Source organism: Parambassis ranga, chromosome 9 (genome assembly GCF_900634625.1).
Source record: "Parambassis ranga chromosome 9, fParRan2.1, whole genome shotgun sequence".
NCBI lineage: Eukaryota > Metazoa > Chordata > Actinopteri > Ambassidae > Parambassis > Parambassis ranga.
This window is the reverse complement of record NC_041030.1, coordinates 23,008,405-23,020,732: the sequence shown is the minus strand read 5'-3', so window position 1 is coordinate 23,020,732 and position 12,328 is coordinate 23,008,405. Positions and strand designations below refer to the sequence as shown.

Sequence of the window (12,328 nt, the reverse complement as noted above, 5' to 3'; positions counted from 1 at the left end):
AGCCGGAGTCTGACTGGCTGCAGGCTGGCAGGACCAGAGAGGGGCTGTCACTTGTGTGTGAGGTTTGAGGGAAGCGACACTGGTGAGCCACTTCGGATTCAATGAAGTTCCCATTGGCACCAGAGTCTATGAAGGCTGAAAGTGAAATAGAAAACAGACCAGGTGAAGTAACAGCAGCAACGATAGTCTGGGGAAAATATTCATAATAATAACAATGAACAGACTGAGGCTCAGTACTGTGTGTGGCCTCCACCTGCCTGTATGACCTCCCTACAACACCTGGACATGCTCCTGATGAGGCGGTGGATGTTCTCCTGAGGGATCTCCTCCCAGACCTGGATTAGAGCATCAGTCAGCTCCTGGACAGTCTGTGGTGCAGCGTGGTGTTGGTGGATGGAACGAGACATGATGTCCCCGATGTGCTGGATTGGATTCAGGTCTGGGGAATGGGCGGGCCAGTCCATAGCATCAATGCCTTCATCATGCAGGAGCTGCTGACACACTTCAGCCTCATTCATCATCAGAAGGAACCCAGGGCCCACTGCACCAGCATATGGTCTCACAGTGGGTCTGAGGATCTCATCCTGGTACCTGATGGCAGTCAGGGTACCTCTGGCTAGCACATGGAGGGCTGTGCCTTGTCGTGACCTTCCCTGGTCACCCCAGATTGTCAGATTCCGTCTCCTGTATTCAGAACATTGAGTGAAAGAAAATACCCTGGGTTTTGTAGTTTCACCTTTTGCAAAAGGGAGAACACAGTGAACACAGGCCTTTCAGTCTGCTTCACTCCCATCCATATGTGTTCTGCCCCTTCCCTGGACACAGGCTTGTTTTATTGAAAGTTGAGGTACATTTGCATAATAGATAAACAATTTGTCAAGACCCTCGTAGGTATTCCCATATTGGGACCTGTTGCCCTTTTATCTCCACCTACTAATTATCATAATTGGTCTAACATATTTATGACTGTGAAAACACTCTGTCCCTTCTATGTTGGTTGATTTATCTTAGTCCATGCCTCCTAGTGCTTCGGCCTTCACCGCATTAAAGAGTTCCTCCCTAACTCTCTGTAAGAGTTATAGATGTGTAAGCTTATATAATCAAATACATACGTGGTCTGTATCATGTCATTGCGTAAATAACCTTGTATACTTCACAGCCTCCAAAGAAATGCCTCCCCACACCATCACTGACCCACCACCAAACCGCTCATGCTGGCGTCTCCAGACACTGTCACGTCTGTCACATGTGCTCAGTGTGTACCTGCTCCCATCTGAAGAGCACAGGGCGCCGATGGTGAATCTGCCAATCACCCTGCACGGTGTTGGGCTGTGAGCACAAGCCCCTCTTGTGGATGTCGGGCCCTCATACCACCCTCATGGAGTCTGTTTCTGACAGTTTGAGATTTTCCAAAATCCTAGAAAAATAATTTGTTATTCGACTAGATAGTTTTATAGAGAAAAATAAATCAGCAATATGGCTTTAGAAGTAATAGAGCATGTGACCATCATGGTCTATTGAAACATAATAAGAGAGCACACTCTTATCAGTTATTAGAATTTAGCTCAGATAAACTAAAATGAATAAACAAGAAAGAAGTCATTACAGGTTATATGTGCAGTCAAAAATACCCTTTTCTGAATATATATAATTAATCAATGGGTCTGTACAGTCCTGTGTGTTTGTGTCTGTGTGTCACCATACTTAAATTCATCTTCTCTCTGCCTTAGCTCATGCTCCCTCTTAGTCCATATTTGGATTTTTGGTGGACTGTGGCACTACTAACGCTGCCACGTCATCAACATCTTCAACACTGCAACAAGCACCACCGTCCTCCCAGCATTCACCACTTCCAAAACCTTCCAGACACACCACCTCTTCCCCTTCTTCCCCCCAAATCACACAGCTCAGGTCATCTCAACCCACTCCTCCCTCTTCAACTCCCATATGTGCACCAGCTTGACATCGCCTCATCGTGCTCTGAGACCTGTCCTCCCTCTTTATCTAGTTTAAACACGCCAACCACGCTCCTCAGCCTACACACAGACTACTGGCATCAAAGTCCTTTAACAGCACAAAGACTGTCAGGGTCCAGGATGCCCAGAGCCTCTGCTGTTTTAAGACTTGAAGCCCAAAGAGTGAACACATTCTTTAACCATGATAGGATCAGATATGCTGCAGATTGGATAAGAGAGTTGGATCTTCCAAAATAAAAGTCCCTTTTAATCAATGATTTTTTAACTTAGAAGCTTGAACATCTGTTTTTGAAATCTGGTTGCAGTATATGCTGGAAAATACGTCCTTGGTGAATCTACCCCCATTGTATGTCATTCATACCAAGTTAGAGGTAGATAAAGTTTGCTTTGTTGTAAATGGCAATGGTGTAGTGTGTGGTGAGGAACTCTTTTGCCCCCTTGTGGATTCCCTGGTCTTTTCTGTTCTCCTGCTGTGTTTTGTTTGCCTTCTCCAGGTGTGTTGGATCTGCTGGGTGGAGTCGTGGCTGTGATTAACCTCACCTGTTTCCAATCACTCCTCCTTCTGGATGGACTCTCTGGAATTTGCCACTTGGACACTTTTCTCTATAAAATAAATGTAAGACACACAAATAAATAACAAACAAAATACATATTTACACATTATGTTACTGCATTTCTTATTGTCATTATATATATTATTTTTCAGATGGTTCCAGATGCTCCAGGTAATTTCCCACAGATTTGTCCCACAATGGGAAAATTGCGTTTTTGCAACAGCACAGTTACAGAAAGCAAAAGATAAGAAAAGCTATATACATAATAAAATGAACTACCGATATTATGCAATACACTCAAAAAAGAGTTTACAGATTAACAATTACTGCACAGATGAGTGGAGGTAGAAGTGGTTTGTAGAAAACTGTACATAGTGCATCAAAAGAACAAATAAGTAATTTATTGTATAGTGTGGTGTTTATATATTGCACCCATCAACCACCAATCCAGCTGTTGGAAAAGTCTTCTGCCAGTGACTCTGAAACAGCATCTCAGTCTATAATCTTTTCTTATTATTTCAGAAATAGTCGCGCTGTAAATGTCTCCTTTGTCCCTGCAATAGTTGTGTGGCAAAAGTTGAAAAATGAAGCTGCGCTACATGAAAGAAGCGCTGAGAGCGTCTGAGAGCGAGCTCCCCTGTTCATCCGGAACGTCCTGACGTAACTTCCGGGTTAGCGTAACACAACATAGCAGCGCTAATAAGTCAAATAAAAGTTTCCAGTAAGAAATAACAGTGAATAACAGTGTATAACAGGGGTATGCAGAACAATGCACCTTCCGGCTGAGATAACAGTCCGCTACGTGTCTATTATTGTGTTCAGGGCCGCTTTTCAGATGTGTAGACGACTCAGCTAGTTAGTGGAGATACTTCTCTTGTCTTCAGAAGACATCTTTGATACACACGTCAGAGGCACAAGGCTCTACAATTGGATATTTGAGCCCCTTGTGATATCGCTCGATGGTCCGATTGGACACTGACTCGCCTGTAGAATAATACAGCCAGTCTACATCACACAGACATGCCTGAAGTGTCCTCTTTTGGAGGAAAGAAACAGAACGTCTCTAGCTATTACTTTCCTAATGTATGAGCGACTTTGTAAGACATATGCTCTCATGTCGTATACGACAACAACTCCGAAATAATCAAGATAATAATAATAAATAAAATATTGCCCCAAATTATAGGGGGGCTTTGGATTATTTTAGTTAATAATCAGCAGGGTTGTCCAATAACCGGAAGGTTGGCGGTTCGACCCCCAGCTCCTCCCTAGTCAATGGCAGAGTCATCCGAGAACTTCACAGTCCTGCCACCTGCAGAAGTTCTCGGATGACTCTGCCATTGTGGGCTGTACCAGCAGAGGTCGGGAGGCGGAGTATATGAGTGTGGTGGACAGCTTTGTGGAGTGGTGCGGACAGAACCACCTGCAGCTGAATGTCACAAAGACAAGAGAGCTGGTGGTGGACTTCAGGAAGCACCAGACACTCCCTAACCCGGTCAGCATCAAGGGTACCAACGTGGACATTGTGGACAGCTACAAATACCTGGGTGTCCACATTGACCACAAACTGGACTGGTCCACAAACGCTGAGGCAATATACAGGAAGGGACAGAGTCGCCTGTATCTACTGAGGAGACTCAGGTCCTTTAACGTCTGCCAGACCATGCTGCAGATGTTTTACCACTCGGTGGTCTCCAGCGTCATCTTCTACGCTGTAGTGTGCTGGGGCAGCAGGATGAAGACGGCCGACACCAACAGACTCAACAAGCTCATTAGGAAGGCTGGCTCGGTGCTGGGAGTGGAGCTGGAGTCTGTGGTGGAGGTGACGGAGAGGAGGATACTGAGGAAACTCCTCAGTATTCGTAACAACGCGTCTCACCCCCTGCACGACACACTGCTGTCCTACAGGAGCACATTCAGCGGTAGACTGAGACTACGAGGAGCAGCACAGAACGCCACAGGAGGTCCTTCCTGCCAGAGGCCATCAGACTGTATAACTCCTCCCCTTTCTGTAGGGAGAAGCGCTAGATAATCATGTCAGGCATGTCATTCCCTCCACTGGTCTATATTTATGCTTACTTAGCACCTTACATCTCCATATTTGTATCCATGTATCATATATTGTGCTCATACTGCGTACTGTACTCTGATTTTGGATTATAGTGACACTTATACTCTTATACTCTGTACTTAACTGCATTTAATGTAACTTGATACCTCTGGCACAAGAATTTCCTTCGGGATTAATAAAGTTTTATCTTATCTTATCTTATCTTATCTTAGTCATTGTTGTGTGTCCTTGGGCAAGGCACTTTACCATCCAGTTTTGCCTCCAGTGCATGTATGAATGAATGGCAGCTACGTCAGTCTTTCCAAGGGGAGCTGTGGCTACCACTGGTAGCTTACCACTGTGAATTTGGAGACTGTTCCTCCTCTTTGGGGACACATCCAACTACAAGAACAATACAATAATCAACCTGACTGGACAATTCGCAAAACATGCAATATACATCACAAGAAACACAAAACTGAAGGAAAACCGGAAACTGAACACCTGGGATTTTTTCACATTGACACTGAAACAATATATAAGAGCGCAGGTGGGGAGGGGAGCACGCCTTCGGGCAAAGATCTTGGATTGGCACAATTTATTTTACATAGAGAAAGACATTGTGTATTTTAGTTTCTGAAAATATTTTCATTTGGGTGTTACTAAAGTGGGTTTTTGAGGTATCCTTTTAGGACACGAATGAATTAATGTATTTTGTTTTTTGTTTTCTGTAAATATTTTAAATGACTATTTTAATAAATAAAAGATAAAAAAAATAAATGTGATGTGAATGAATAATGCATTTCAATGTAAGCGCTTTGAGTGCTTTCCCAACAGAGCAGAAAAGCGCAATATGCATTGCAGACCAATGCATTATTATTATTATTACATTCTCCAGAGAAGCTGAATTAGAATGAAGCCACTTCATAAGGTGCCGTTTGAGAGAAGCTCCCAAAGAAACACAGGGCTCAGGGGATGTGAGGACACTAATGCCTTCAGGACAAACAGCACTGGTTCTTCAGAACCAGAAAAGTGAAGCATGTGGTTAGTTCTGTCTGCATTCTTCTTCAGACTGGTTTTCAAACAGGTTTTCTGTCCCACATTCCAGTTAAGACATGTTCTCTGCATGACTCTAACTGCTCTGAAACACTCCTCCTTCATGCCTCTTAACTTCTGTGTGATGTCTGGTTTGAAGTTTGAGTTTCTTGAAGGTGGTTCATGCTGAATCAGAACTGATCCGGCTGCTTGAAGAAGGTCTACAAGTCCGTTCTGTTTCAAGCTCTTGGGTTCAGTTTGTAAACCTGCCAGGATCCACTTCATGTAAATAAACCAAACTCCAGAGGTAGAAAGAGGGGGTTAGGATAACCAGGACAGAGAGGACAGAGGACAGACAGAGAGAGAGGACAGAGGACAGACAGGGAGGACAGAGGACAGACAGACAGAGAACGGACTAAAGGAAAATAAACAGCTGGACGTCATGATGAGGTCATCAGGAAGTCGGACAGGTGTGAGGTGTGATCACAGGAACAGCACAGACCGCTCTGTGTCCGTCTGTTTTCACTGACCGTCAGTCTTCATACAGTTTACACACGTTTGACCCGCACACAATGACATCACAACATGCCGCCTCTGACCTCTGCCTTTCATCAGGTCTGTCTGGCCACTCAGAGCCGTCCTGCTGCTCCAGAATCCATTCCACCTGCAGGCTTTCTTCGTCCCTCGCGCCCCCTCCCCTTTGACAGGTTTGACAGGTACCTGGTTCAACCAGTGAAACCTGCAGGAGCCTGCACACCTGGACCAATCAGAGCAGACAGGACGACACCAGCTGCCCGGTGCGTGAATAAAACCGGTGCGGTCTGAGGTCTGCTGCTGCATTAAGGGAGCACAGCTGGACCAGAGACACATCTGCAGGACTCACCCAGAGACAGACCCACCCGAGACTCAGGTAAGACCCGGACCCGGCCTCTGGCCACTGACAGCGCAGGCTCAGTAAAGACTGTTCAGATCCAGACCCTGCAGGGTCGGACTGACGGGCAGACAGCTGAGGGTCGTGGTTTGATCCAGAGGACCTGGACAGAATGAGTATGAATATTTATTGGTCCTGGATCGATCAGCGGGCGGGGCTTCAGACTCCTCAGTCAAACAGCAGAGGGTTAAACATGTAATAATAATGATGAGATATCCATACATGTAATCAATAATCTGATTTAAAGTGATTTAAACCGGCTGAGTCCTCATGTGTCAGGGTTCATCAAGATGAGGACACAAATGCAGGGCGGTCAAAACAAAAGTATTTTAGTTTTACTGACTCAAGACAGTGCAAGAGTTCTCTACAAACCAAACTTTATCTCTACCACCGGTAGCTTCAAAAACACGGCTTGGCAAGGTTCAAAGAGTTATCAAAATTCAAAGGCGAGAAGAAATACAAAAATACTTGGCATGGCAAACCTCATCACAGGAAAACAAGTCCGACGGTGAGAGCTGGCAAGGCTTAGCATGGAAGACGAGACACGCGTAGATCCAGGAGCATAAAGGAACACAAGAAACCAAACCCCTCTAACAGACACAAGTGACACACATGAGGGCAGGTGATCAAACAAGGAGGGAAACCACAGGAAGTAAAACTCAAGACAATGCACAAGGAGGACAAGGCTGTCAAAATAAAACAGGAAGCACGAGACAAGACACAAGAACTAAACAAAAACCCAGAGAAACAAAACACCAGAACTACAGGAAAAATAACTAAACACAGATTAAACTAAAGACCCACAACAAGGAAAACAAACCATAAACAAACACCAGGTGGTGACATCATGTGTCCTTTCAGAAATGGAAGACGAGGTTGCCGCTCTGGTCATCGATAATGGATCCGGTTTGTGCAAAGCCGGATTTGCCGGAGACGACGCCCCCCGTGCCGTCTTCCCCTCCATCGTCGGCCGTCCCAGAAATAAGGTACTGTCTAACAGCAGCCGCAGCTCCAGATGTGTCCACATGTTACATGTGACTGACTCTGTGTGTGTGTGTGTTTGTGTGTGTGTGCGCGCACAGGGTGTGATGGTGGGAATGGGACAGAAGGACAGCTATGTGGGACAGGAAGCTCAGAGCAAGAGGGACATCCTGAGCCTGAAGTACCCCGTGGTGCACGGGATGATCTGCAACTGGGACGACATGGAGAAGGTGACTCTATGTTGGAGCTGGAGTCTCTTTGTCTCTCTCTCTGTCTGTCTGTGTGTCTGTCTGTCTCCGTCTCTGTCTTCATGACGTCTGTCTGTCTCTGTGTCCCTCTGTCTCTGGCTTCATGACGTCCGTCTGTCCTGCAGATCTGGCATCACACCTTCTACAATGAGCTCCGTGTGGCTCCTCGGGAGCATCCAGTCCTGCTGACCGAGGCCCCCCTTAACCCCAAGGCCAACAGGGAGAAGATGGCCCAGGTGTGTGTCTGTGTGTGTGTGTGTGTCTGTGTGTGTGTGTGTGTGTGTTTGTGTGTGTGTGTGTGTGTGTGTATAGTAAAAGTAAGAACGCTGACTAACATAAAGGTCAAAGTGTAGAAAATATTGTCAGGGGTTGTGAGATGGACACAAATGCAGACATAGCCGGAGGTGAAAACTTTAAACTCCTTTAATATTAGCCAGGGTTCGGTACACTGGTGATCAGTCAGCGTGGCAGAGGTACAAGGAACAAAAGGCTAAAACAGTGGTCAAATCCAAACAAAGTCAAAGCACAAGAAAATCCAAAACTTACTCAAAAACCCGTAGGGAAAATCACAACAGCTGATAGACTACGTGGACGGCTGTGTCGCATGGAAGACTCACAAAACGAACTGGCAACAAGGGGAAGGAAACACACAGGCATTATACACAGGAGGGAAGACAATTGGACACAGGTGAAGCACATTAGGGCGGAGCAGGTTATCACAGGAGGGGGAAGGGAGCACACATGAGGAAGGGGAAGTCAACAGACCTGAAACACAAGGGAACTAGTGACATACAAAATAAAACAGGAAGTGACAGGAAGTAAAACTAGAACTAATGCAAACAGAAAATGAACTACAAAATAAAAGACCTGGCTGAAACCATGACAAATATAAAAGAATATTAAAATAGACTGATGGTGATTCACAGTGAATCTTTAGCAGAGCGTCAGGGAACAGCTCGGTTTAAAGTCTGGACCTGAAGCTGCCCTCAGTGGGTGCATGTGTCTCCTCTGGGAGAGAAATGTCTTAAGATCAGAAGCTCACAGGAAGTCAGTGCAGAGCTGAGAACTGACGGAGTAATGTGCTCAGTCCTGTTTGGTCTAAGAACCTGAGCAGCTGCATGCTGGACCAGCTGGTGGTCTGATGGTCTGATGGACAGCTGTGAAAAGACCACCGCAGTGAGCCGCCCCTGCTGGAGACAAAGGCAGGGATAAGGGTTTCTCATGTTGTGACTTAAGACATCTTAGTTTGGACTTTTAAGGTGATTACATGCAGTAATTGCTTCTATGTGCAGTCAGACTGACTTTGTTTTACTAGGAGCACAGTGTCCAAATGATTCCCAGTGTTACTACCAGTGGTGGAAAGTAACTAAGTATTTGTACTTCGTTACTGTACTTAAGTAAATTTTATGTATTTATACTTAAGTAAAAATAACAGCTCATCCTTTCTCCTCTGACTCCACGCTGCAGCTGTCACCTGTCCTTTCTCCTCCACTACATGTCTCCAGTGTCTGTAGTTCCTTGTTCCATGTGATGAACACAGTGTGGACTGATGTGAGGTCAGACTCTGCATGGAGCTGGTGTCACGCTGCCAGCTGTGTTTCTATAATGAGCCTCAGTCATGATGCCGGTGCTCTGGCTCAGTGAGCTAACTAGTTAGCTGCTGTCTGCTAACACAGGTCCATCCATGAATGTGTGATGAACATGAATCATCACATGAATCTACAGCAGGAACACTGACACAGTAAACATGCTGAATGCCTGTTTGTTGTTCAGTGTGTGAGTACTTTTACTTTGAATACTTTAAGTACATTTAAAGTACTTTTACTTGTTGTTGAAGTAGCACACTAGTCACCATAGCTGAGTCAGGACATGTCTCTTGTCCTCTAGTAGGACAGTATCTGGCTCTAACCCACAGGACAGGGTAGGGAGAGAGAATAGGACTACTTGTTGGCAAACAAGCAAAACCATGAAATCAAAGAATAGTGGCAACAAATCTGCCTCCAGGGGGCGTCGCTGACAGCACAGTCATCAGCATAACGCGTCCAAGTGGCAGCATATATAGGCTGAAATGTCATGGTCCAAGGACTGAGCCCTGCGGGACTCCACTGGCAACAAAGAAGCTGCTCCTCTGGTCTGATGGTTTTAACCACTCGTTGAACCAACCAGTGCTCAGGTCGGTGCAGCATGCTGTGATCACGAGCTGCACTGAGCAGGACAGACGATCTGCCTGCATCAGGACTGAGACTCATGTCATTTACCACTTTAACCCTTAAGAGCCTGTTTCAGAACACTGTTGAGTTTGTCTTAATACACCACATTGAAAATGTCCCACACATAGGTTTGGTATCTTTTTTTCAGAAAACCTGACCTTTATGATCTGATCATTATTTTTAAATTAACCTACTCTATTAACACTTTGGGCCCAAAAACAAACAAAGATCACCAAGTCTGAATGGAAAAAAATGCTCAGTGAAGTGGAGCAGTGGAGGAAGTGAGGTTTACTGCCGTTGCCATGGTTACCAGAGTGATGCTGACTCTTTCTGTACAGATCATGTTTGAGACCTTCAACACTCCGGCCATTTACGTGGGCATCCAGGCCGTCCTGGCTTTTCTCGCCTCTGGTCGTACCACCGGTGAGTGAACTCCCACTCTAATCTGTAACAAAATGGCCGACATCAGAGTCCTGGTGTGTGAGCGTGTGTGTTATTGTTCTGCAGGTATTGTGGTGGAGTCTGGTGACGGTGTCAGCCACACTGTGCCCATCTATGACGGCAGTGCTCTGACTTACGCCATCATTGGTCTGGACCTGGCAGGCAGAGATCTGACTGACTACCTGATGAAGATCCTCCCCACCACCGGTACGACCTCCTCCCCGCAGACCCCCTGCAGAGGGAACTAGATCATGATGATGTCAGACTTTTGTGCATTCATGGAGTGTAATGTGTACATGTGACCTCTGACCTCCAGCTGAGCGTGAGATCGTGCGTGACATCAAGGAGAAGCTCTGCTACGTGGCTCTGGACTTTGAAAATGAGATGCAGACCGCAGCCTCCTCTTCTGCTCTGGAGAAGAGCTACGAGCTTCCTGACGGACAGGTCATCACCATCGGCAACGAGAGGTTCCGCTGCCCCGAGGCGCTCTTCCAGCCCTCCTTCCTGGGTTTGTAGCCACACTGAGAGGAAAGTCTGGAGGTCCTGGACCATCCAGACTTTAAACCTGTTTATCTGCTGCTCCTCGTGAAGCTGCATGTTGATCAGGACCACGTGAAGTGGACCTGAGGGACCATGTGAAGTGGACCTGAACACTACCTGACTTGTTGTTTGTGTTCAGGAATGGACTCGGCTGGCGTTCACGAGATGACCCACAACAGCATCATGAAGTGTGATGTGGACATCCATAAGGACCTGTACTCCAACACGGTGCTGTCCGGAGGCACCACCATGTACCCCGGCATCGCTGACCGCATGCAGAAGGAGATCACGGCCCTTGCTCCACCCACCATGAATGTCAAGGTACACCTGTACGCTCTGTAACATCTTCGTTATTCGCAGTGAACGTCCTCCTCACCGTCTCTGTCTCTGTCCTGCAGATCATCGCTCCTCCAGAGAGGAAGAACTCAGTCTGGATCGGCGGCTCCATCCTGGCCTCCCTCTCCACCTTCCAGCAGACGTGGATCAGTAAGCAGGACTACGATGAGTCTGGCCCCGGCATCGTCCACCGCAAGTGCTTCTAAGCGGCCCCTGAGCCCGGCGGGAAGTCCACATGCTTCTCAGCTGTCCGGTCCAAATCTAAGTGTCGTGAGAACAGAAGACATGAATCCAGTTTACATGAGAAGGTTTCAGCTCCTCCCTGAAGCTCCTCTGAACTCTGACACACGTCTGAACATGTTACTGTCACAGCTCTCAGCTTCCACTGGTCCTGCTGATAAACAGTGTTATCACAGAACATCTGTCTAAATAAAGTGTGTGATGCTTCCAGCGTCTCTGGGTCTTTTTGTTTGTTTGAACGTCCTGCTGTAGAACTCGTCAGCGGGGTTTGGCAGGTCTGGGATTTAAATCAGATCTTCTGTTGGTGGAGAGGTTAGAAAAAACTTAAAGATGAGATGAGATGAAATGCTAATGCTAGCATGCTAGCTCCGTCTGTGAGCCTCTAAAGCTCCTGATGACTTGACTCAGTGAACCTGGTCTGACCCAGGACAGCTGCTGAGGGGAGAAGCGTCAGAAAACAACCAGTGTTTGATGTTTTGTTGACATGTTCTCATTTCAATCAGAACAATCGGCACAAAGGTCCAAAGGCTTCAGGTTTGTCGGTGAAAGAGGCAGAGCGGCGTGGCGGGCTGGTTTTTCTGGTGGAGTGAGGTGGAGTCAGGAGGAGACAGGTGAGCCAACCCTCAGCCCGCAGGAAGCCACGCCCAGCCACTCTGAACGAATCGGACCTCCCACAGGAGGAAGACAAGAAAAGCACCCAAGCACAAACCCATCAGATAAAAACCCCGAAGAGCGAGTAACTTAACCTTTTTGACCAGACCTGGGCTGGACTGAGCAGAGAGCACA

The 12,328-nt window shown here is 46.6% G+C and overlaps 1 protein-coding gene across 1 annotated transcript; it reads left to right on the top strand.

Moving 5' to 3' along the window:
* The first annotated feature begins 7,407 nt into the window (after positions 1 to 7,407).
* LOC114440979 (actin, cytoplasmic 1-like) lies at positions 7,408 to 11,723 on the top strand. Its single transcript, XM_028413677.1, has 8 exons — positions 7,408 to 7,532; positions 7,629 to 7,757; positions 7,901 to 8,011; positions 10,324 to 10,408; positions 10,493 to 10,633; positions 10,743 to 10,934; positions 11,106 to 11,287; positions 11,365 to 11,723. Exons 1-8 carry the CDS (start codon positions 7,410 to 7,412, stop codon positions 11,506 to 11,508), a joined length of 1,107 nt encoding a protein of 368 aa, XP_028269478.1. The 5' UTR covers positions 7,408 to 7,409; the 3' UTR covers positions 11,509 to 11,723.
* Positions 11,724 to 12,328: the final 605 nt, after the last annotated feature.